General features: G+C 35.4%; 1 protein-coding gene across 1 annotated transcript; it reads left to right on the top strand.

The window, feature by feature from the left end:
- Positions 1–10,293: 10,293 nt before the first annotated feature.
- Positions 10,294–27,056, top strand: LOC121410575 (thrombospondin-2-like). Its single transcript, XM_041602750.1, has 5 exons — positions 10,294–10,492; positions 13,443–13,661; positions 14,496–14,708; positions 17,685–17,737; positions 25,906–27,056. Exons 1-5 carry the CDS (start codon positions 10,450–10,452, stop codon positions 25,954–25,956), a joined length of 579 nt encoding a protein of 192 aa, XP_041458684.1. The 5' UTR covers positions 10,294–10,449; the 3' UTR covers positions 25,957–27,056.
- The last annotated feature ends 751 nt before the right edge of the window (positions 27,057–27,807 follow it).

Raw genomic sequence — 27,807 nt, 5'->3', positions numbered from 1 at the left:
CAAGATATCTTGGTCGAAAATCTGTGAATTAAACAGCAGTTTCCTCCTCGACTCTTGACAATAAATGGATTTCTCCATCAGCTCCTGCACTTAGGACAAATCTGCTGTTCCGGATTCACCAATATTCTCGACAAATACTTTCAGCTGTTCATTGTCATTTAACAGGCATTTGTATTATATTTACTTTGTTCTTAAAGGTCAAGTCCACCTCAGAAAAGTGTTGATTTTAATCAATAGAGAAAAATCAGACAAGCACAATGCTGAAAATTTCATCAAAATCGGATGTAAAATAAGAAAATTTTGACATTTCAAAGTTTCGCTTATTTTCAACAAAACAGTTATATGAACGAGCCAGTTATATCCAAATGAGAGAGTCGATGATGTCACTCACTATTTCTTTTGTTTTTTATTGTTTGAATTATATAATATTTCAATTTTTACGAATTTGACGATTAGGACCTCCTTGCCTGAAGCACAAAATGTTAAAATAATGGAATTCCACGTGTTCAGGGAGGAATGAAACTTCATTCCACATGACAATGACGAGAAAATAACAATATTTCATATTTCATATAATAAAATACAAAAGAAATAGTGAGTGAGTGATGTCATCAACTCTCTCATTTGGATGTAACTGGCTCGTTCATATAACTATTTTGTAGAAGGTAAGCGAAACTTAAAATTGCCATAACTTTCTTATTTTACATCCGATTTTGATGAAATTTTCAATATTATGCTTGTTGAATTTTTCTCTTTTTATTCAAATCAAGTTTTTGTTGGGGGTGGACTTGTCCTTTAAATACGTCGTGCGTCGTGGAAACGAATACCCCCTCATATATTACCAGTGACATTACCGCTTTTCCATATGTTTCAAGGTCTATTGCCCACAGGAAGTATTTAGTGGCAGTAGAAACTGCGTCAATCCCGGTCTCTCGGGCTTTCTATGTATACAGCTCAATGAGCGTATCATTACAACTTCACACCTTTTTTTTCTATAATGACCATATTTGACAATTACTTACGCAATAGTGTGTTTACTACCGTTGTTACTCAATCGTGATGTAATAACATCAAACAAGGATTCTAGTCCTGCGTGAAAAATCATATCAGCGCTCACAAAAACCGCGAACATACCCATGCTCAAACCTTTTATTTGTTCTTTCTCATTCCCTTCTTTTTCTTCTCGTTTATTTGCCCCTCCCCCGTCTGTATGATGCCTGCTTGCCCCAAAATGACAATAAAATATTAGATCGGGGTCTCACGCCTTGACCAGAAGCAGCAGCTTACCTGGTCGCTATCTGTAATTATTTTATTACTTATTTCATTATCGTATACGATTATTTTCATATAAGTATACCATGACATACAAATGTAAAAATAAATAAATTGTGATTTCATTATAGAACTGTTCTTTCAATATCAAGCTCACACGCAATGGCGCGCACACACACCAATAATGTTTTCTTAACACTGTTCGACGAATTACTCAATCATGTTTACATGGTTGGTCAAGAATAAGGTGCATTGGTCTGCTGACCAAGGAAGAAGAATAGTCTTCTTATGCTGACCGAGACCAAGCCATTTCCGATTGAAAATAACCAAGAAACGGAAGCTTATTCTGTGTGAAATCCCCATAGTAAAAAAATAATGAAAAAAATAAAAACTTCCGGAAGAAGTCCGAAGAACACCACCCCCCCCCCGAAAAAGTGTAAACCATTAACGCGGACATCCGGGCACTTCCGGAAATCAGCGCTTTTCCTAAAAAATTATTATTATATTTTATACATTGAATGAATTATATAGTTTCAAGTTAATTTTACCACATTTGGGTGTACCATAATGGAGGTGAATAAAAAAAATCAAATTAAAACCCCGAACATAGACAATAAAATAGGGGTGATTACACTTTTATAAGCAGTATAATAGTTAATACCCTACATTATATTTATTTAAAGTCAAGTCACCATAAACACTCCATATGAAAGACGAATGTTGAGCAAAAAGAATGAGCTGGTATTATCAGTTTCCTTTAAAATATTTATTTAAAAAAAGAAGTATGACTCTAAAGTGAAAATGGCTATAGATTTTACGAATGTTATTGAGCACCATTAGGTTGTTTTAAGAGGAATATGATAATAAGCAAAAGAAACCAGGTAACTGAGAATCAAAACTTCGTTTAATAATATTTTTAGAGGAATTGCATCATTTTACACACTCTTTAACCAGTTGGACGAATACTGCCCAATTTTATACGACAATAATTGTTAACATATCTGTCCACAAAACTATTGGTTGAAATTTTGCCTAATTGATCATTAATATGTACTCTTTTTCAAATGTTTTCCAGATTTTTATAAATATTGCATTATTTTACGACATTTCCATGTAATATATGTTAGCTTTGAATATACCATTTTTTTTAAATGATGAATGGAATAAATTAGATTAGATTGGTAGTATTTATTCAATAAATACTATCAATTAAAGCTAATTTATTACACATCTGGTTCACATTGTGGTGATTAAAATAGAAAGGCGATCAAATACTATATAACATCCATGTTGTTGATAAATACAATAACCAAACTTTCATTATACATTTTTGTTAATTTGCATTTAGTTAATTTATGAATTTATTTCGAAATATTTCAAAGACTAACTCGAGGGTTAATTGAAGAAATTGTAATTAGCTGATTTCAATATGACGTGTAGTAAACATATCACATTTCATGATTACAAAACACGAGACGGACAAAACAAAATCCTTAACCAACCATGGGGAACCTTGTAGTTTGATTTCTTTAAATTGCTCTTTGTATTGTAAGCTATTAATTGGCAACTTTGGAAAACGATTCACCCAATCGATTCACTCCCAAACTTAATCGACAAAGCATTGAAAACGTAGGAACGACAAATGTTCTTAATAAAACATCATCAGCATTTAAGGAATGAAGGAAAGGTCTAAGATTCCAATAAACATCCATGCAATCAGATCAGTAGGTCCATGCTGCAATGAAAGAAATGTACATATTTCATGTAACATTACACGTCTCACTGGGGTATGAATTCTGGTAGTATCCAAGAAAACAAAGATATTATATCACTTCTTTCAAGATACTTTTCTCTGACTAGGCTAAATGCTATATCAAATAGTCTCCCTTTTTAAGGAATAACTACATGCTCCTAAACCCCAAAAAGTTAAGCCTAAAATTGAAGAGCTATCGTAATTATCTGAACCAATATTCTCTTTCACACATACAAATGACATTGATAATGTAAATCCTGAATGACGTAAAAATTGACTTAGGGGGGCCTACTGGTAGACATGGTAGACGGGTAAAAGGGGGTGTATGCCGACCCCCCCCCCAAAAAAAAAAAAACCAATATCTCTTTTGATGAAAGATACCTCTTTTTTCTCATACAATTTAATCGTTTCGCGCGTACGTCTTCGATTTGTCATTGATCTTGCACTATATCTTTTTTCCTTTATGCACCTTGAGCACTCTGAAGAGTCGATTTTGCGCATTATAATTCATCTACTATCATTACTGGAGAACCTCTCGACAGAATTTTCAATTCTTTGAGGTGATCTCCAGGCATTTTATATCAATAATTATTCTTAATAAATCAATTATTTTTCTGCGAATTTCGTTTAATATAGCCGATCTGATTTTCATTTACATGCTTAATGTATGAAAAAAAATAGTGAAAAGGCCATTTTGTACTCACTCGCTTCCTTTTTCCAAATTTCGGCCCACTTTATCTCTTTTTTTGGGGGGGGGGTGGGTTGGAATTCCTTTGGATATCAGTATGATGGCTGCAAATATTAATGATTATGTCACAGAATGTAAATCATGGAAAATATGGGTATCATTATATCCATACACTGGGGAACTCTTTAGTGCTTGAATGGTATTTCACCGAGGTCAATGGACGTTCATCAAAATACGAGATTGACGATCGTTACAATAATTTTGTCAAGTAATTGATGGAAGTGAGTGGCTCTGGCCACATTAGGCTTATTATTGTTACAGTATATATTAAAAACAAAATGATCAAAGAAACCAATATGAAAGAGACAAATTTAAATATAATAGTTTGGTTCTCTCTCTCTCAATATAAAGTCATTTATGGATCATAATTATCAGTTGCTCCAAGTTTTATAATGTTTCATCAAAGTTTGATATCGAGTTCCTTAGAAATATAAATAGTGACAGGGGCTTTTAAAATCATGTCTGTTGTTGGTGCATCTTTAGGTAATAAATGGTTGGTTGAAACAAGCCTAATACCCCAGAGTATCTCAATTAAGGGAGATCATCATTAGAGCAGAAAGGTCAATTAGCATATAAATCAGATTTTTAGATTAATGAAGGCTTCATTAGTTGCTCGGGGAATATTGGATTGAATAATCGGTTGGAATGCCTCTGAAAAGGCGAGGGTATAAAGGGCCCGTAAAGGGATGTGATGATAGTGGTGGGTTTATTCACACCACAGCTGTGAAACGTTCTTTCTTTTAAAGATGTACGCATAGGAGAGTAACAATGAGGATGACGTATACTAATAACTTTCTATCACTTTATCGAGATCATCATTACTGCCTTTTCTACTTCCAACCGAAGTTATAAGCATCGTATATTATTTTTCCTACAGTATTTTCTCTTCTGGTTTAAAGATGGTTGATTCTTCATTTAACTTTATTTCGGCGGTTACGAAATTCTGATAATACGTATTCATTAACATAATCATTACAATCGAATTCGTTAGAATTGATAAGCGATTGGACATAATTATTAACATTTTGGAGCAAGATATACTATCCTTCGAAATTATGTAACCGCAGCTATATAGCACTGCAAACATTGCACGATAATTTTGCTTTCTTTATTTTTCAACAGTCTGATAGCGATTGATGGGATATTCGTTACTGAAGCTATCATGTGTCATCATCATCATCACAACCATCATCATCACCATCTTCATCACCATCATCATCATCATCACCATCATCACCATCATCATCATCACCATCATCATCATCATCACCACCACCACCACCACCATAATCATCATCAGTATCGATTTGCCAAGCAAAATTGATAATCAAACGTAAAATTTTGATAAATAAATGCTGATTTGAAATGAATCAACAATTTTTAAAACCATTAAAGGGTTCTTCTTAAGTAGGTAATGTCGACTCTGTCGAGCGTTTTTAAAAGAAACTCTTCCGGCAAATTGATTCAAAGTTAATATGTAAAACCAAAGAAAAGGAGAAGAGGATAGAAGAGTTTTTCTTTGCTGAACTAATTGAATAATACTGATTGATTGTAAATTTTTAAATATGATAAATCCGTTATAATGTTTTATTAGTTATGATAAAGATTTCTATTGATATCTGATTTTTTGATATGTCATTAAATTATTACCATTTTTATCTCAATAATCATGATAATAACATTCGAAAATGAATATTGCCTACAACAATGTAGTTGTTTATTAAGATTTATTCGTATTTGCCTTGAATCATTTTATTCATTTCCGTTGAATGTCTTTTTAACTACATCACATTTTGATGAATGCGTTTTATGTAGAACAGATTCTATTCAGCTATTCAGTTTATCATCAGAGGTAGCATGAGACACTCATCCCATCTATAATGAGCAAATATATCGTAGTTTTTCTTTAAACAATCGGGCTGATTAACTATATGGGTTTTCTCAGTTGATAGCTGATAATTCTTTTAACCTTTGTTTCGACCTTCCCATCCCCGCATATTATGGAAGGATTGATTATTTGGAACACTCTAATGCCAGCCTGGATAAGAATTGATCCAGAAAATGAGACTTCGCCTCCTTATTTGTTTATCCTTTGACAAAAATAGTACTTGGCAAACCCAGCAATAGAGTGAAAACGGAAAAATTTTGTAGGATTCAAAATGAAAAACAGGGTATCCTAAAATGATTATTTCATGGCGAAAGAAATGTCGCCCTCATTAAAATATTTATATATTTTTTAAAGTAAAACGATTTGCAAGTTTATACCAAAGATTGTACTATAATTATGAGGAACGGAACGAGGGGGAACAAAGAAAAATATAACTGCGTGCATTCAGTGTGAACAATAATCTTTAGAAATTCTTTATATTTTTGTTACGTAATCGAACTTATTTCCAAATATGCAAAGTTACGCAATTTAATCATCAGCCTTCACGAGGATCTCTTGATATGTGCGAACATAATTGGAGGGTCAAGCATGTCAAGTGTCGTAGTAAAGGGTATCAACCGGCTCTGAAAAATGTGGGAGCATTAGTGAGGGAACGGAAAGTCCCAGCCACTGAGGCGGGGGTGGGGGGGGCTTTTCATTTCTTACTTGAAATAATGCAATTCAATGCATGTTTACAAAGTCTTTTTCTATTAAATCTGAAATACATTTTCTTGCAAAGAATAGGGCATTACAGAGGATTCTTTGGATCTAAAAGTTTGTAGGGGGGGGAATCTATAATGATGTCCCCAACTTTTACATACATTTAATCTTATTCAGCTCATTTTTTAACAATATGTTTTTTCCTTTTTTATTCTCTTCAACCTATTGGCTACCCTCTACACACACGCGCACCCTCAGCTTAAAATTAGCTTAAAATCATACAAGTGAATTTTAAGACGTTAGCCAACTATGGGCCAAGGGCCGTAACATCCACAAATTTCACAAGTCACAAACACACCCGGTCACACCGTACACTCGAGATTGTCTTCAAAATGGGGAGGCGATCGCCCCACCAATATTCGAGGGGGGGGGGCAAACATATCGTTTTGCCCTCCCCCAATAATTCCGGATGTGCAAAAATGAAATAAGATTTTAATGTTACACAGAAATCGGCAAGCGAGATTGAGTTACACAACTCGTTCTTTATTTAAAATCGTGCTCAATATGTACGCTTTTCAGATTGGAATATAAGAATTTTCAGCTCGCGCTTCGCGCTAGCATCATTTCTAATAATTGGTACCAAAAATGCTTAGAATATCAAGCTTTCAGGTCAGAATATAGCGCGAGCTGAAATTGTTTGATATATTGACTCCAAACAGGAACATTTTAAGGTCCATTTATTAAGGAATTTATGAATGCCATGCATATCTCACCATAGTCATCTAATTCGAGCTCTAAGCGCTTGCTGATTTTGTTAGAATTACGCCTAAACTCAATGAAGCACTTTTTGTAGTCATTTTAATTAGAACACGAAACGTATCTTACTGATCAAAAATTAATATTGTGAGCGCGAAATGCGAGTTTAATTTTTTTTTCTATAAGGCTTGTTTCACTGTAAGGAAATGATACGAGTGCGAATCACCAGCTGAATTTTTGATATTCAGCTGGTAATTTTAAGGATTGTTATCAGGGATTCCATACAAGCAAACCTATCTCACCAATCCACTAATGCGAACGTAACCACGAACTGAAAATGTTTTATATTCAGGCCTTAAATCGCTTTAAGTGGTCATGAAAAAGGAGCATATGGCACTACATAAAACAATGATAACTCGGAGTGCGACCGCGAGGAAATATATTTGATGTATATTGACTCGAAAACGGAATGTTTTAGTACAACAGGATTACATATCTCATTAAACATGTTAAACAGACTATGCGAGCACCAGGAATGCTTAACACATAGGCCCTAAGCAAATTATGTTTCATAAAGTTATGAAAAAAATATTATATTATTTCTTTTTCCCCACTACGTTTCCCTTTCTTCTTCTCTTTTCCCGCTTTTTTTTTTTGGGGGGGGGGTGGCACGTGCCCCCCCCCCCGTGCTGTCATACTTACGCCACTGTCGTAGACCGTTTATGTCTTAAGGCTTGGGGCGGTATTCTGAAAGCTTAATTAGGGGTCAATTAGCGCTCAATTAGCATCTTGGTATTCTGAAAACTCACTTAAGTGCCCCTTTCCTTATATATTTGACAGGGTTGCGTTGCGCGCACTTAAAATAGTACGCGTTATGACCGCGCGAAGACTTAATTGAGTAGTTACGAGACTTTTGGTATTCTGAAAAATCTCATAGCGCTCAATTAGCGGACTTTCCAGTGGGAAAAAATAATGGTGATAAGAGGTCCATTAAGTCTCATCATATCTTGCTAAACATGCTAAATGTTTCTTTTATTCGTATAAATATCATCAAATCTGTTTGATACTGCGACCAAAATTAGGAGGAAGGAAGAGAATAAAGGAGAGAGGTATAAAAAGGGAATAGAATAAAGGGGGAAAAGGTAGTATATAGAAACAAGTAAAATAAGGAATAGGGACTATATTTGGTAATAAAGAAATTAGAAAAGAGGGAAAGGGAGACAATAAAGAGATCGCCAAATCAAGGTGCAGTGCAGCAATGTTCAAAGGTGAATTAAATCTTTTCTTTCTGACAATGAAAAAAATAAGCATAGAACCCTTTAGTATTTAAAAGAATATAGAATCAAATACAAAAGAAAAAACATAGTGAGTGATATGCCATCGTTTTCCCTTTTTTTTTAATTATGCTTGTTTGATTTTTTTAAATATTTGTAATAAAATCAGCTTTTTGTTGGAGAAGATTTCTCATATCAATGAAAAGTATGTAGTTTTTGAAATAAGTAGGAATTAAGTTGAAGGAGAACCCCCCCTACCATGGCCCCGAGACAGAGGCAAATAAAATATTGTAAAAAAAAAAGAAAAGAAAAAGACAAAAAAAGAAAGCTACAAATGGATTCAAATAGGGGAATGTGAAAATCAGAACGCGTTCGGAAAAAAGAGAAAAGCACAAAGGTAAAATAAATGAGAGAGAAAGGGAAAAGACAACAGTTAAATTCAACAACATAACGAACCTCTAATATCTCCGATGCAAATGCTTTTAGCATTATTTTTCAGCAAAAATTCTTTGTATCAAGATTGTGGTGCAGTGCACCTGCAGCAGCCGGACGCTGCGCTGCAAGCAAGGCTGCAAGGCAGCAAAGTGAAGAGATACTGCGCGCTAGGAGAAAATTTTACGTTGTAAGAGCGCATTTGATTGGCTAATTCGGCTCAGTAGGGGAGTGGCCTAAAGGGAGTTAATTGAGCGCTAATAGAGTTTTCAGATTACGAATTTGGAGGTACATTAGCGCTCCATTAAAGGGGTAACTTGAAAGGAAATTTAAGTGGAAACTTACGAGTCTTTTCAGAATACCCCCCCTCAGGTCACACCGCCCGAGCGTTGTTGGAGCGGTAGGGAAAGAGGGTCGAATATTGCTTTCAAAATTGGGGGAAAAAAATCGAAAACATAAAAAAAATCAATCGAAACTCGAAAATGGTGAACGGAAGCGAGCGGTGATGATTTTTTTCTCTCCGCTCCACGACCGCTCCAACAACGCTCGGGCGGTGTGACCATGCCTTTAGACATTTTGCAATGGGTTTGCTTATACCCCCCTTTACACCAGACGAAGTTCCCGCTACGTTCTTGAAGTTCAGAAGAAACCCTGGGACGTGGCGCCAACTTTGTTTGAATTTCTCGAAAGATGTGAAATTGTCACGTGCGTGCTACGTCCGCATCACGTTAATGTGACGTTTATGCTGCGTGTGTAGTGTGCCCACAAAGTTCATTCTGCGCGCAGAGCCGGTCCATGCTGCGTCGAAACGGTTCCCGCTACGTTCCGACTACATCCAGCAGATTGCGCGACTTTCTGTACCTTCGTCTATTTGGACGTAGAGCCAACCGAGTTTACGTGGTGGCCGCGTAGTGGCAGTACAGTAGACATGGACAGAGTTGTTGCCACGTTCTTTCGGTGTCCGCTACGTCTATGAAGCTGTTGGTAGGTCTTTACTGCGTCATTACTACGCTCGGTTCAGACGGCGCTTCCGCTACGCGGACTTTGGACATGTTCAAAGTCCACGTAGCGGAAAATTTGTTTTCGGAGATCATGCAGACTTTGCCACGTCAATAACAGTTCTCTCTACGCTCTCAGTACGCTGCAGCAGTTCCCACTGCGTCATGGCAATTTTTCTTTGACGTAGCGAGAACTGCATGGACGTAGCGTTGATAAAATGGGGGTATTACTGAGGACGATCCATCGACCCCGATGTTCTGTGTGATTGGTCCAAATGCAAAGTTGTGTGTCCTTGTTTTCGACCATTGGCAAGTGCCCTCAAACGCAACTACTCTTGAGACACTCACAATTACTTCCAACTACCATGTTATTTCCTCTGTAACACACAAATATGCAAATGAAAATAATTCTTAATAGGGATTTCCCCTGGACTTTTTTTTCTTGAAAGCCGAACCCTGCTACCATTACTCCGGAATTTCCTTTTCATCCTATTCAACCCGGATAACAGTGAAAGTTTGCCGTTTTAATGATGAAACGCATGAAAACATATTGATTTACTCTGCAAATTCTCATTTCTTTTACAAACTTTGTCGCAAGCAGTAGCTGATTATTTTTAACTGCTGGGTGCATGATGAAGTTGAAAGGTTTATTCTCTTTCCTGCTTTTATTAGGTGAGTTTTCCACTTATTTATTTCGAATGCACTGACAGTTGAAACGTTATTAAATGCTCCAAAGGTATTTGTTTTACTAAGCAGTCAAATCGAATTCACTGCAAGACACTAAATTACTTTCAGTTTTAATTATCACCAAAAAAGTCAACTAACTTGCAATCATGGCCATTAATGATGTTTAAAAGTCCGTATAGGGAAATGAAATGTGTTTAGGATGATTGATGATTTGGAGGTTAGTGTCCAATTACGCCAAATTTCATCAACAGAAACATTCAATTCCCAGATGAAAACTTATTTAATCTCCCATTAACAGTTTAATATTGTGTTTATTCAGGAGAATTCAAATTCTATTCTTGTTTGTTTTCTATTGCTGTTGTGTTTTGTGTTTATTTTCCTTGAAGCGCCATGAGCACCGAAAGGTTGACTTGTGCGCTATATAAGTAGCCACCATTATGATTATTATTATTATTATTAAGATCGTGATTTACAGTAATCAGTTTGTGTAGCGCCCATACCTCATAAGCGAGTTTACATGTGTGATGGGAATTAAAAAATATGGTCAAATAAGATTGAGATTGGATTGGTTCAGCATCATGCAAAAATGTCACAGGTGGGCAGCAATAGCGGAAGATATCACCATACGGATAATCGACATGCTTATCTTGATGAGTAGGGCCAGAAAGGATTTCCAATAAAATAAAGTTTCTAATGCCAGACTCTCTCTTCATGATTATGAACTTATTATATTCAATTCATTTATTTTCATTTCCTATTTAAAAAAAATGGAGAATGTAAACTCTTATTATTTGACTTCATGTCAAAGTTGTCTAGGTGTTTGCTAGTTAGACCCTACCCCATTTAACAACAGTATCCAGGGCCCGTCTTACAAAGAGTTACGATTGATCCAATTAATCTCGACTGTATGGAAATCCATCCATACCATAACTTTTTTTACGGGGAAAAAAACAATCGCTTTAGTAAACAAAAGGAATCACACTGAATCTTCAGGAGAAGGATGAATGTATGAATATACATGATAGCTAAAACATATTTTGAACAAATTTGCATTTTAGATGTTAACATGGCTGGCCGTCAATAGTTGTGATTGATCGTATCAATTGCAACTCATTTTGTAAGGCGGGGCCCAGGATTAGACTTTATTAATCTCGTACTGTATATATCACGATGCCTTAGTCAAAGGTAAACTTTTATCAGTCTGCCTATATACATAAGTATGATTTACACAAAATTAATTTTCACTATTTGAATACATTTTCGGTATGAGTGGCTACCACTATTATCTTTAAGAAAAGTTGAATGTGATTCTTTGTTGATTGAACATTCGAATCAGTGGCGTACCTTGTGTCACGGCATGGGGGGAGTGCCACCAGCAATTTTTTAGTAACATCGTGGGCGCGCGAAGCGTGCTCAATTGTCAGTTATAATGACATAATAGAGATATCTCAAGGACTGTGCCTTTAAACAGATATGTTTATCATAACTCGGCAGGACAGCGTTTTGTTTGTAAACACCAAGCTGGTAAATAATAAATTACATATAGAAAACATTTTACGTCTAAGTTAATCAGTCATGTGGCTGACGTTAAAGACGACAGATATTACCCTCGGGCCTTTTTACCAAAGTGAAGACAATGGCAGAGTGGGGGTTCGAACTCACAACCTTGTGATTATGAGCCAAATGCTCTAACCACTGGAAAATACGAACCATTATGTATCTCACTGATCAAATAATGCGAGCGCGAAGCGCGAGCTGAAAATTTTTTATATTGAGACCTAAGAAATGGAAGCAATTTTTTGTTGTAATTATGATACTTACCTGTCTTACTAAACAATGCGATTGCGAAGCGCGAGCTTAAAATGTTGTATATATTGACCTCAAACAAGTTCATGAAGAGCATACATATCTCACCATAGTCATCTAATACCAGCGCTTGCTGAGTAGAATTACACCTAATCATTGTAATCATAAAAATGATATGTATCTCAATAATGAAATATTGTGAGCGCGATTTTTTTTAAAATTCAGATCTGAAGAGGGGAATTCTGAGGCTTGTTTGTAGGAATTCACTAAGACCATAGTATCTCACTAACAAAATGATGCAAGCGCGAAGCGCAAACTGAACAATTTTCATATTCGGACCGCTGAAAAGGGGACATTTTAAGGACTGTTTTTATTCTCATGAAGAGCAGACAGTATCTCGCCAATCCACCAATGCGAATGTAAGCACGAACTGGAAATGTTTATATTCGGACCATAAAGGGGACAATCACTTTAAATAGCCAGGAAATGAAGCATAATTTTGTCACTACATATAAAACAGTAATAACTCGAAGTGGGAGGAAATATATTTGGTGTATATTGACTTGAAAACGGGAAGTTTTGGTACAACAGGATTACATATCTCATTAAACAGACAATGCAAGCACCAGAAATGTTGAACACATAGGCCATATGTTTCATATAATGTTATGTAAAAATATTTCTTATGTAATATAGTAAAATAATATATAACATAATATCTTCTTTCTCTACTACGTTTCTCTTTTTTTCTCCTTTTTCCCGTTTTTTTTTTTTGGGGGGGGGCACGTGCCCCCCCCCCTTAGTTACGCTATTGATTTTAATAATAGACCAAGAGTCAAATATTTTGTTTTTCAAATTGAAAAAAGAAAGATATTGCCTTCATTTTATCATTTCTTTCTTAATCTCATTCATCTCCTCCGTTTTCTCCCATTCAGTTCCATTATACGTTTTCCTAATTATTTCCTTTGTTCTTTTTGTTCTTTCTCCCCCACTCCTTTTTTCCTCGTTTTGTTTTCGTAATTCCCTTGTCTTTCTATATTTTGTCATATCTAACTTTCTTTTCTCTGCTTTGTCTAACTGACCCCTGACTGGGTGATTGCTATCGTTTCTCTTGGATTTCTTCCTTCAGGAATTAGTAGCATGGTGTCGAGTATGTTAGTGCTCGATACAGATGATTTGGGATGGAGCGAGTGGGGAGAGTGCTCGCGAAGGTGTGGCGGTGGTAGTCAGTCTCGCAATGTCATCTGTGATGAGGGAATCGAACCACAACTGTGTTCTTACCTCAAGAGGTCCATTCCCAGAAGGCAACTGAGGCAGGAGCGAGAGTGTAACACGCACCCATGCGAAGGTACGGATTGAACCTGAAGGACAAATTTCGAAATAAATAAATACTCTCAAGCAATATGATGAAAAATATGATAAATAACATGCCCGTAACACGCCAAAAGTTGAATAACATTATAATGGCTGACAAAATGAAACTATATTGTAAACGCAGAACTGCAGATTAAATAAAAAACCAAACAAAATTATAAATACAGTATAAGACAATGTCCTATATCAATTATATGGCGTGAATTGATTCCGATTTTATTACCATTAATTATTACATTAAATAATTGACAGATGGGGAGGACTTAGTGAGCTTTGGGCAGTTCCAAAAATTCCACGACTGTTAAAAATGTCAAAAAATTATATTTTCATTAAAAATGGTTTACACTCGATTCACTCGTTCGTGACTATTTTAGAAGGAAAAAAAATCCCTGTACGCCACGTACGTAATGCCCTTGATTTCGCTTTCTCAATAGGCATGTGAATCCCATCATTACCCACTTGTAAACCCAACTGACGACCACATATATTTTTATTTTCTAAATATCTTTTTCTGATTCTATTTAGATATTGCTTTTTTAGACATTATTTGTCGGTGTATTTATTTATTTATTTTTGATTGGAGACAATATTAATTTTCATTTCATTTAGTGAATGTATTCGTACTATATTCGTATTATAGTTAAGTCCGATTTCTTTTGAAATCATGTTTTCCTCGTAGGTTTCTTTTATTGATGGATGATCTGCAATGTGATTAATTTAGTTAAATATAGCCATGTCCTATTTTATTTTTTGTGATGAAATAATAAAATCTAATTCTGATTACTTTTTTAAAACAATTTTATCATAGTGAGAGGAACGTGGAGTGCGTGGAGTGAATGGCATACCTGCTCTGCGACCTGTGGGTCATCAGCTTTTAAGATGAGAACAAGGTCCTGTAACGATGACAACGATACCCCACTAGGTTCATGGAACTGTAATGGCTTGACCTACGAGTGGCGTCAGTGCGAGGGTTTGCCAATGTGTCCTAGCAACGATCAAAGTAATGATCTGACGTCACACGGTAATTGCAATTTACGGACGGGGGGGGGGGGTAAGAATGGGTTTGGGATATACTTTGCATTTTAGTCCGGGTTGTAATTGAGCAAGGTGCCACTTGGAGAAGGAGAAGTTTTATATAGTGGTACTTGACCAGTTTCTTACGCTGAATATGAATATATTTAATGAAGTCCTATGAGTGATGTGCAAATAAAATCAAGTGGCCGTTTTCTGACGCATGTGGCAAAAATAAAAAAAAATACAAGCGAGCAAGTTTTTACATTTTAGATACAAACTTTGTGTGTATTTTTGACCCAATCGCATTTCACCATTTTTCCTTTCCTTAAATGTTGTGGCTATGGCCCTAAGCTCCCCCCCCATCTGTACCATAGAATCAATTGTATAAAATAAGACATTATATCACATGATATTTGTTTGGTAAACTTGATAAACGACAAGTAATCGAAAATAAAAGGTCTTCTGCACATTAGAGCCTTAAAGGACAAGTCTACCCCAACAAAAAACTTGATTTCAATAACACTGAAAATTTCATCAAAATCGGATGTTCAATAACACTGAAAATTTCATCAAAATCGGATGTAAAATGAGAAAGTTATGACATTTTAAAGTTTCGCTTAATTTCACAAAACAGTTATTATGCACATCCTGGTCGGTAATCGGTATGCAAATGAGGAACTAATGACATCACTCACTCACTATTTCTTTTGTATTTTATTATATGAAATATTTTTATTTTCTCGTCATTGTCATGTGAAATGAAGTTTCATTCCTCCCTGAACACGTGGAATTCCATTATTTTAACATTTTGTGCTTCAGGCAAGGAGGTCCAAATCATAAAATTCCTAAAGATTGAAATATTGTATGATTCAAACAACAAAAAAAAAAGAATAGTGAAATTTATCATCATACCGAGATCCAAACAATGAATATCTAGGACAACACTTATTAACCTATAAAGGGAAATAGGTCATAGGTCCGCGTATCACTAGACCAGTCTCGCTGGACACAATCATGAAAGGTGCGTAAAAAGAAAACTGTTTAAAAATCTGGAAACTGCAGCAAACTAGCATGTAAAGGGATGTGTTTGTCACATCACGTTCCTCCAAAGGATTCAAACCACAGTATACTTGGATTACGGTGCGCCTATTACAAATTCATTGATCAGCTGGAAATGTATTTCTATAGGAGTCTCCTGGGGAGTCTACGTTACTATTGGGTAATACGTAATTTAGGTATTTATTTTAACCAATAAAACGAATAACGCGTTTGGGGGTTCGTCCGAAGACAACAAAATTGTTTCTTGGAGAAGGAGAAGAGGTTTGGCATAAAAAGGCCCAGTTTTTAACCATCACTGATGCTTTCCATACAAATGTTGGTTAAAACCTGTAAGAATGGGTAATTAGAAGTAATAATTGGGTAATAAAATAAATTTGCTAAATCGGATAATAATTGCCCAATATATATATATATATATATATATATATATATATATATATATATATATATATATATATATATATATATATATATATATATATATATATATATATATATATATATATATATATATATATATATATATATATATGTATGTATATATATATATATATATATATATATATATATATATATGTATATATATATATATGTATATATATATATATATATGTATATATATATATATATATATCTTAAAGTTTCACGTATTGGCTTCTCTAATAGTAACAAAATTTGCTGAAGATAAATGGTAATGCTTTCTAAGCCAATATAGTTTTTATCTCCTCGAATTTTCGACGGACCTCCGTCTTCTTCAGGAGTATATACAATGTAAATAAATAAATATATATATATATATATATTTATTTAGTTACCAACATACATTACCCAACACAGTGGACAGTATGTTGTCCAACATTTTAAGTGTGGTCTCAGCTATATTTCTGCGTGAAATATAAAATTTTCATGTCTGTTCCTTAATAATGATTAATAATGATAATAACAATAATAATGATAATGATAATAATAACAATAATAATAATAATAATAATAATAACAATAATAATAGTAATAATAATAACGCAGTTCTTGTATAGCGCATATCACATTATGTCATAACGTCCCTATGAGCTTCCAAAGGACTTGATATTATTACCCTGGCTTTATTGAATGATTTATTCATTGATTGATTTTATTAGTCAAGAATATCACAGGTGATTACAATGAAATGGATGAATACTTTGACAGGATAGCCCATGAAAGCCGAAAGGCTTATTTCCAATGGGGTCCTATTGTTAGTATAAAACAATATATTGTAGCAAGGAAAAATATAAACTACGACAAGTACTGGAATATGGTAACAAAATACATATCCATCAGTCAAATAGTTTGCACCTGAAGCAAACAATAATCTACCAAATACATGTACATGAAACAAGATTATATTTTAGCATACCCTACACTAACTACAATACTAAAAACCAACTGTACAAAATGCATGATTTTTACTGGCAATACTGTTCTCGAGTAGATTCCACTTTTAGGTGCTTCTTTAATGCACTCTTAAAGTGCGGACATTTTTAATCAGCTTTTACTCGATTAGGAAGAGCATTCCAAAATTGGACGCCATTAAATAAAGTGTTCCCTACATGACCTTCACGTTTTGTTAATACAAAATAAAAATTACTTAATTTACTATTTAACCCCGCAGCCTTTCACAGCGCCGTAGCATTTCAACTTTCAAGGAATTACTTCCTGCCAGGTACCCATTTATTTCACCTGGGTTGAGTGCAGCACGGGCTGCGGAATTGGGGGGGGGGGGGCTTTAGCCCCCTATTTTTTTTTTAAACCGTGTACAAAACTTAAAAATGACCAGAGGATTGTTATTTTTGCATGGTCAGCCCCCTCCCACTTTTGGTTCATCCCCCACCCCCGGGATTTACGCCCGTGAATATCATCATATGATTTCTATTTATCTCAACAGAATATGAACTCCACTCATTCAGTTCTTTCCAGAGCTACAACAAGATCTCTCAGGTAATGCAATCATTTTCTATAACGTGACGATGATGATGGCGATAACGGTGGTGGTAGTGGTGATGGTAATTGCGGTGATAGTGTTGATGATGATGGTGGTAATTATTGTGGTGGCGATAATGGTGGTAGCGGTAGCGATCGATCGATCGATGGTGATGACTATGTTATTGGTTGTGATTAAATATATATATATATATAATTATATATATATATATGATAACGATCAGGCATCTGTGTATTTTGATAGGAGACTATGTGGCCTAAAATTGACGTCATTTTTGACAAGTCCCAATTTTTTTCAATTGGAACCCTGACATTTCCCTCTCTTTGTTTTAAGTATTATCATTAACAATTTGAAAAGTCATGGGGTCGAATGCCCCTTCCCCAAATATAGCTGTCCCTTACTATCATGACGCTTGTGATGATTTGGAAATAATAATGTTGGTGATGATAGTGATATTAGTAGTGGTTAAATGATGATTATAATTTTTTTCTGTAAAAATGTCAATGTGCGGATGATTGCAATTGAAATTTAAATAAATACATTATATGTTATTTTTTCGATATCTATTTCTTTCTCTTTCGGAAGGGTACGAGTTCCAATTCACAACTCTCACTTGGAAGATATTATATTTATAAAGTCATTCAATGATTTTACAATGAATTGAGCAACATATTTGTGAATCGATGATTCCAAATTTTACAGACATCACCATACAACTCACTCTTCCACAAAATATAATTTTTAAAAATCTTGCAAAGGAAAAAAAAAACTTTAAAAGGTGATTAATGTTGCAACTTTTCATCTCGTTAAGGCCCCATTCCACAGAGGGGAGACCTTTGAAGGACATTTGAAAGACCAAAAATTGGCAGTCTTACAGCAGTCTCGAAAATCACTGAAATTTGTCATCTCTGTGGAATGGCTCAGAAAGACACCTCAAAGAACTCTGAAAGATCCATCAGGAATCGTGAAAGATCTTTGACAGTTCATTGAATGACCTTTGAAAGATCAAGCAAGTTTCATTGTCTGACAGCAGTCTTTATGAGGTCTTGCTCTCTTTCGAATGGGGGTTTAACACATACATTTATTTATGACTCTGCATAATTGTAGCTTTTTTTTCTTAAACTTTCAAGATTCCCCAATGTTACATATATGAATAATTGTAAAAGAATTTTAAAAGCAATTACATTTATCTATTAGTTATTTCCCTTTAAGGATAGCCAAGAATTGTAAAGAACATTCCAGGATGTCTTTTATTATGCAGGCCTTGCCTATTTAAAGGCCAAGGAGTTTTATTGTTGAATAAGGAAAAGCCAAACAATAGAATTGTATTGGTAGTGGAAATGAATAGGCTTAGGTATTTTGTTTACACTGTTGATTTCAATGAGGTCATTCAAGAGTGTTCTGGATTTTGACTGCTCCTGAAAGGAGAAAGTTCTTTTGGAAGACAATTCTAGAAGCTTGTAGATTAGTCGAAATTTGAGAATGATCTAGAACACTTGTAATTAGTATAAAAGCTGCAGATTTTTCAAGATGATCATCACACCATCACATCATATTAGACCACACCATCCCATCATATGAGAGCAGGAGATCACATCACATCATATGAGATCACTTCACCAGATCAGATCAGAGCAGTTTATGCATCAATGAACTGTTTGCAGTTATTTTGAGAAATTATCAGTTCTCATCGAGATCATCAACATCATCAACCTGTTCAATGAACACGCTTCAACCCATGGATTGCTGAAATTGACTGTTAATCATCATCAACATCGTCTTCACGGACATTTCAACTCGTTACAGTGACTGTTATTATTCATCGGACTTCAACATCAGTTTCATCATCGCCATCATTGTGAATTTTCGCCAGTCAACTGGGATTTTTATCATTTGGATTATTACTTGGATATAGTATCATCACTTCGGGATTTTACATCGGACACTTCAAGAGATTTATGTAAGATCATTATTTGTTTTATTTATGTATAATTATTTCCTGTAATAAAAAAAGAGGAAATTAAACACAAAGAGGAAATTAAACACTTGTTATTTGTTGCAGTATCGTAACAAATAATTTTGGGGGCTTGTCCGGGAAACGGAAACCAAATTTGTACAAGCCAAGGCAATTTTAAAACGAAAACCAAATTTAAAACCAATTTGAGACGAAAGTCAATTTGAAACAAAAGCCAATTTGAATTGGAAATATTTTGGAAAGTTCTAGAATATACTGTACTGTGTTATTACGTGCTTGTATTTGTGTATATTCACTATGGCTACATTTGATGTTGAAGAATTTCTTGCAAAGACAGAATTGTCATATGATCATTTGAAGTCACTGAAGAAAGATGATTTGATAACAGTTTGTGATCATTTTGGTGTATCTCTAGCCCCAGGATTAAAGAAGGCAGAGATAATTGACTTGTTAGCTAGTCACATGAAGCTTACAGAGGAGTCTGAAATTTCTGTTACTGTTTCAGATGATGCTCAGATTCAACTTGCAAAGTTTGAAATGGAAATGAAAATGAAAGAGAATGTCGAGAAGGAAAGAATCAGAGAAAACATTGAAATGGAGAAAATGAGATTGGAGTACCAGTTAAAGTTGAAAGAAATGGAGTTAGCTCATGCAAATACTAACTCTGCGAAAGATAAATCTCCCCAAGGCTTTGATGTGGCGAAAAACATTCGCCTTGTGCCAAAATTTGATGAAGAGGGAGTTGATACATATTTTGTGTCATTTGAAAAAGTGGCCAAGAGACTGAATTGGCCCGAGGAATACTGGACTCTTCTCCTTCAAAGTGTTTTTGTTGGAAAGGCTGCAAAAGTCTATTCTTCGCTCTCTGAAATGCAATCATGTGACTATGCTACAGTAAAAGAAACAATTCTCAATGCATATGAGTTGGTACCAGAAGCGTACAGACATAAATTTAGGAACATGCAAAGACAATCAGGCCAGACATATGTTGAATTTGCTAGGGAACAAGAGATGATGTTCGATAAGTGGTATAGATCACTGAAAGTTGACAAAGATTTTGTTCACCTTAGGGAAGCTGTCCTCCTAGAAGAATTCAAAAAGAGTCTTCCTTTTGGCATTAAATCTCACTTAGATGACCATAGAGTTACTGAAGTCAGTAAAGCAGCCATAGTAGCTGATGAATTTGAGGTCACACATAAAGGTAGTGGAGATAGGCCTCCTTTCAAGAATTATTGGAAAAAGAAAGGTAAAGGGTCATTTGAATCCCACAATAAACCTAGTGAGGGAAAATATGCCAGCAAGGACAAAGACGCTAATAAGAATCAGGCTAGTGGGGGCACAGAATCAACCAAACGGTCTGAGAGTCGTAGTTCCAAAATTTGTACTCATTGTCATAAATCGGGACATTTGAAAGAATCATGTTGGAAATTGGTTGGAATGCCAACCAAAACTAAGAAAGACATGGGTTTTGTCAAGCAAACAAGTGTTCCCTCGATGGAGTTTGTTCCATCAGAGCCCAATCAAGATGTTGAGAGTGTTTCTCTGGTATTTGCTGATAAAGTCAAACAGGTTGATGAAACTTTTAGAAGTTTTTTGCATGATGGTGAAGTATCCCCTTGTTCGACTGGTGCTGCTGGTAGGTCAGTGGTGATCCTTAGGGATACAGGGGCTGCACAGTCCCTGATGGTGCCAGGGGATTCGGCTCTTCCTCTGGAGAGTTCAGAGAATGCCAACGTCTTAGTTCAAGGTATTGGCCCAAATTTCATGTCGGTTCCTTTGCATAAGGTCGACTTAAAGTGTGACCTAGTTAGTGGTCCTGTGACTGTTGGTGTCGTTCCAGAATTACCCATGAAAGGTGTTGATTTCTTGTTAGGTAACGACTTGGCTGGAGATAAAGTTGTTGCATCTCCAGTGGTTTCGGAAAAGCCCGTTGAGGTAGCTGAAACTGAATTGTTGCAGGAAGATTTTCCAGGGATTTTCCCGGATTGTGTTGTTACTAGGTCTCAGACTCGTAGAGCTGAAAAGGATGATGCGGAATCTGCTGATGTAGAGGAGAGTACTGATGTCTGGTTAGCTGAAACCTTTTTCAAGGATTTGAATGGGGATAGTGTTGAAGGCTCTGTTGCTAACAATGATAGTTTGTTTAGTAAATCCTCCCTAGTACAGGCACAACAGGCAGACCCAGAATTAAAAAGCTTGTCACAGAAAGCATGTTCTGAGGCTGAGGCTGATAAGGTTCCTGAGTGCTTTTATGTCAAAGATGACATTTTGATGAGGAAATGGAGACCTCCCCGGAGACCAGCTGATGAAGATTGGTGTATAATTCACCAGGTTGTAGTTCCTCCTTGTTACCGCACAGATATTCTGAAAATGGCTCATGAGTTACCTATGGCAGGTCATGTCGGTATTCGGAAGACAGAAGATAGAATTATGAGGCATTTCTATTGGCCTAAGATGCACAAAGATGTTGTGCATTTCTGTAAGACATGTCACACATGTCAGATTATTGGTAAGGCACAGCCTTCTATCAAGCCTGCTCCATTAATACCCATTCCTGCATTTGATGAACCTTTTACTAGGGTTCTTGTTGATTGTGTCGGACCCTTACCCAGAACGAGGTCGGGTCACAGATTTCTCCTGACGATTATGGACTTGTCTACAAGGTTTCCAGAGGCGATACCTTTGAGGAGTATCACTGCAAAGACAGTGGTGCAGGCGTTAGTGCAGTTTTTCACTAGGTATGGTCTGCCCAAGGAAATTCAATCTGATCAAGGGTCAAATTTCATGTCAGGAATATTTCAGCAAGTTATGAAGGAGTTGGGAATAAAGCAGATCAAGTCCTCTGCTTATCACCCACAGTCCCAAGGAGCGTTAGAACGCTATCATCAGACTTTGAAGACCATGATTAGGGCTTATTGTGAAGACTATCCCGATGACTGGGATAAAGGGATCTCATTCCTACTGTTTGCAACTAGGGATTCCCCGAATGAGTCCACAGGTTTCAGTCCATTTGAATTGGTCTATGGTCATGAGGTTAGGGGTCCCCTAAAGCTTATCAAAGAGAGGTTTATGGTTCAGGATGATGATGTAAACCTTCTAGACTATGTGTCAAAGTTTAGAGAAAGGCTCTCAAAAGCTTGTGATGTGGCTAAGGAACACTTGAAAGAGTCGCAGGGAAAAATGAAAGCTCAAGCTGACAAAAATGCAAAAGAGCGAAGTTTCAAGCCTGGAGACAAAGTGTTAGTGTTGTTGCCTTTGCAAGGTGAGCCCTTGAAAGCTAGGTTTAGTGGTCCCTACATAGTCAAAAAGAAATTGAATGATGTCAACTATGTGATCAGTACCCCTGATCGAAGAAAGTCTCAAAGAGTTTGTCATGTAAACATGTTGAAAGAATACTTTGAGCGAGAGGCTAGTCAGCCAATAGGTACAACACAGGTCAAAGAAGAAGAAAAACATGTAAATGTACATGAAGAAGAATGTTATGGAAAGACAGATAATGAATTGTCTTATACAGATGTATCCAAGAACGAACCATGTGGTATAAAGTTATCTAACTCAGAGATGTTAGGAAACATGGATGAGGCATTAAAACACCTGCCTGAAGATCAAAGAAATGATATATCTGGCCTGTTAAGAGAATATGAGAATGTATGTAAAGACAAACCAGGTCGTACACCTTTAACTGTACATGACGTAGACATAGGTGATGTAAGACCTATCAAACAGAATCCTTATAGGCTCAATCCAAGCAAGTTGGAAATGGTGAATAAGGAAATACAGTTTATGTTAGATAATGACATAATCGAACCGAGTCAGAGTAGTTGGAGTTCTCCCATTGTAATGGTTCCAAAGCCAGACGGCTCTCAGAGATTTTGCATTGATTACCGGAAGGTAAATGCAGTAACTAAGACTGACTCGTATCCAATTCCTAGGTTAGAAGATTGTATTGATAGGGTTGGAAATTCTGCCTATATCACAAAGATAGACTTGCTTAAAGGATATTGGCAAGTGCCACTGACTGACCGAGCCAAAGAGATATCAGCCTTTGTTACACCTGAAGGCTTGTTTCAATGCAAAGTCATGCCTTTTGGAATGAAAAATGCACCAGCAACCTTCCAAAGGTTGACAAATCAAGTGATTGCCGGACTTGACAATTGTGTCGTATACATAGACGACATCCTAGTATACAGTGATACTTGGAATGATCATCTGAATCATTTGCGAGCACTGTTTGACAGGCTGGACAAAGCCAATCTAGTAGTGAATCTGATGAAAAGTGAATTTGCCAAGGCAAAGGTCACATATCTTGGTCATGTGGTTGGTCAAGGGCAAGTGCTACCAAGAGAAGCTAAGATACAAGCTATCTTAGACTTCCCAATTCCCACAACTAAGAAAGAATTGCTCAGATTCTTAGGTATGAGTGGCTTCTACAGGAAATTTGTTCCAAATTTCAGTACAGTGGTTAGTCCTCTGACAAACCTGCTGAAGGCAAAAGTGAAGTATGTTTGGTCTGACGAATGTCAAAGATCATTTGAGAAATTAAAGGCCATTTTGGTGAATGAGCCTATTTTGGCAGCTCCAAACTTCACAAAGCCATTCAAAGTAGCAATTGATGCATGTGATGTTGGAGTAGGAGCAGTATTGCTCCAAGAAGATGAAGAAGGCATCGAAAAACCAGTGTGCTACTTCTCTAAGAAACTCAATCGGTTTCAAAAGAAATACTCAACTATTGAAAAAGAGGCCCTGAGTCTCGTACTAGCCCTTCAGCAGTTTGAGGTGTATCTAACCAATGGAGAGATTACAGTCTATACAGATCACAATCCTCTTGTGTTTTTGGAGAAATTCAAAACAAAGAATCAAAGACTGTATAGATGGAGCCTAATGCTCCAACCATTCCCTTTGAAAATTGTACACATAAAGGGAAAGAATAATGTAATTGCTGATGCTCTATCAAGAGTATAAAAACTGAAATTATTCATGATTTTGACCAAGTGTGTCATTTGAAGAAAACATCTTTGATGTTCATTTATTTTAACATGTTCGTTAAGTACTATATTTTTGTACACGATAAATGTAAATGATTTATCAAGATGACTTTGAACAGTTAAAAGAAAAAGTAATCTTAAAGAAACCTTTACTACGGTAAAGCTTTCTTTTCTCCGGTGGGGGAGGTGTTACATATATGAATAATTGTAAAAGAATTTTAAAAGCAATTACATTTATCTATTAGTTATTTCCCTTTAAGGATAGCCAAGAATTGTAAAGAACATTCCAGGATGTCTTTTATTATGCAGGCCTTGCCTATTTAAAGGCCAAGGAGTTTTATTGTTGAATAAGGAAAAGCCAAACAATAGAATTGTATTGGTAGTGGAAATGAATAGGCTTAGGTATTTTGTTTACACTGTTGATTTCAATGAGGTCATTCAAGAGTGTTCTGGATTTTGACTGCTCCTGAAAGGAGAAAGTTCTTTTGGAAGACAATTCTAGAAGCTTGTAGATTAGTCGAAATTTGAGAATGATCTAGAACACTTGTAATTAGTATAAAAGCTGCAGATTTTTCAAGATGATCATCACACCATCACATCATATTAGATCACACCATCACATCATATGAGAGCAGGAGATCACATCACATCATATGAGATCACTTCACCAGATCAGATCAGAGCAGTTTATGCATCAATGAACTGTTTGCAGTTATTTTGAGAAATTATCAGTTCTCATCGAGATCATCAACATCATCAACCTGTTCAATGAACACGCTTCAACCCATGGATTGCTGAAATTGACTGTTAATCATCATCAACATCGTCTTCACGGACATTTCAACTCGTTGCAGTGACTCTTATTATTCATCGGACTTCAACATCAGTTTCATCATCGCCATCATTGTGAATTTTCGCCAGTCAACTGGGATTTTTATCATTTGGATTATTACTTGGATATAGTATCATCACTTCGGGATTTTACATCGGACACTTCAAGAGATTTATGTAAGATCATTATTTGTTTTATTTATGTATAATTATTTCCTGTAATAAAAAAAGAGGAAATTAAACACAAAGAGGAAATTAAACACTTGTTATTTGTTGCAGTATCGTAACACCAATGAAACCGGTCACTTAATAAAAGATCAATCCATTTAACAAAACTTATGTCATTTTTTTTTATTTTCTTATGTTGATGCAGGTGGAAGAACTGCCAGTGCCGTCCTGGTCTGAAAGTAGCTATGACGTTTAATACGTTATCCATTGTTTGATTCTCCAGGGACGGCTGTCCCATTAATTGGTATTATTAATGTCATAAGTGCCAACAATATTATGTTTTCCTCAAGAAAAAGATATACAACCTAAATTTCATATCAAGTTTAATACTAATTTTTATATATTTATACCTGGATCCACTGCTGGTTATCTCAAATGGACCAACTACGCAACATTTTCATGTGTGCATTGGGTGGAAGGGGATGACTTGTATACTAATGTTAAAATGCTTTGATATGTACTGCTATCCATTTTTGTTTTAAATGTAGTGATTAACTATCCAATGATTACATCTAAAAAATAAGTTAAGGGTCATGACTATTTGTACTATAACTGCTAATGATGAGAAAATGTAAGAAATTTCTTCCCTAGACAATATTGTTCTAATCTTAAGTCAAACTAACTTACACATAGTATGTGTGTTTGTATGACCACTCTATCACCTTTACTTTTGTTTAGTCACCCACGTGTTATACATGGGTGACTAAACAAAAGCAAAGTGAAAGATAAGTTAATAAATGCCCTCTCCCCCTCTCTCTTCCCTCCCCCCCTCTCTCTCTCCCTCTCCCTTTCTCTCTCAGTAAGAGGTTGGGAAAGTGTAGTTTATAAAGTAAATGAAAGAAATATAAAGTAATAGTATATTTAAATATTTTTTTAATCATTATTTCCATGTGTCAACATGCACTGCACTATGAATATCCTTATGTACCCAGTGCAATTCAATCGATCATAATAATTGCATAGAGGTACTAAAATAACAGATCTGTATCAAGAGTGAATGTCTTCCTCAAAGTAGAATAGTTTGCCCACATGTGTTTACATTAAAATCATCAATAATATTTTGTAGACAGAAAGCATCAACAATTTTTGCTTCAAAGTAATATCACATGTGAAATAAATTTACAGGTAAATCCAAACAACTCACAGTCAATTAAATATTTTCCACAGCACATTGTAAATAGTGTAATAGTAATAGTTTTACACTGAATCCTACAAGCCCATCATTGCGCATAAAAAGTAAAAGCAACTTTTCTGTGATTAACAAAATATTGATCTTAATTCACAAAGACTTTTAGCCAATTTAAACTCAGAGACATTTAGCAATTAAAAAAAAAAGAAATTACACTTTGTATCAATACAATGATAATGTTTAATACCTTTGTTTTTTATTATTCTCTTGAATTATTATTAAACAATTATACTGCAATAACATACTTGTATAAACGCTGTTTTGTACACAACAATCTGTGTGTTTCATTATACATGCATATAATGCAACGTTACTAATTCTCCTTCATCCTGATAGATTTGTTAACAACAATGTACTCAATACCATGTATTAATCCCTGTGGTGTTTTTTTTCTTCTAATGCAGGAAAAATTGTCAATCCACTTTAAAAAAAAATACTCCTCTCATGATAATGAAAATAGGTAGCACAAGTATTATGAAACACACAGAGTGATATTCTTCATAATAAAACTCATTTTTCTAATTATTACTGGTAGAGGTCAAAACTGGGTATTTTAACTTATCTTAAATAAAATTAAATATTTTCAGTTTAAACATGAATATCAGATATTCATTAAATTAACTTGTTTATTTCAGATAACTAAAAAAAAAATACATGTACTCTCACTGAATAAAATGACTTTATGAGACATTAGTTACAAATTCATTTTACACTAGTGAAAGTGGTAGAAAAAATGTTGAGACAGAAAAAGAAAGATAGAGAAGGATTCAGAGGGAAAGAGAACATGGGGCATATGAATGAGAATAAAAGAGAGATGAATAAATAAATATCAAAGATAGAGAAAGAAAAGAGATGGGC

The sequence above is a fragment of the Lytechinus variegatus genome, chromosome 3, assembly GCF_018143015.1.
Source record: "Lytechinus variegatus isolate NC3 chromosome 3, Lvar_3.0, whole genome shotgun sequence".
NCBI classification, from domain to species: domain Eukaryota; kingdom Metazoa; phylum Echinodermata; class Echinoidea; order Temnopleuroida; family Toxopneustidae; genus Lytechinus; species Lytechinus variegatus.
Note: the sequence above shows the minus strand (reverse complement) of the source record. Positions and strands in the feature narration are given on the sequence as shown.

Excerpts from the sequence above, each read along its gene's own strand:
- LOC121410575 (XM_041602750.1), top strand. The coding sequence starts at position 10,450 with ATGATGAAGTTGAAAGGTTTATTCTCTTTCCTGCTTTTATTAG. Across the intron at positions 10,493-13,442 it reads CTCTTTCCTGCTTTTATTAG|GAATTAGTAGCATGGTGTCG; the intron begins GTGAGTTTTCCA and ends TTCTTCCTTCAG. Across the intron at positions 13,662-14,495 it reads TAACACGCACCCATGCGAAG|TGAGAGGAACGTGGAGTGCG; the intron begins GTACGGATTGAA and ends ATTTTATCATAG.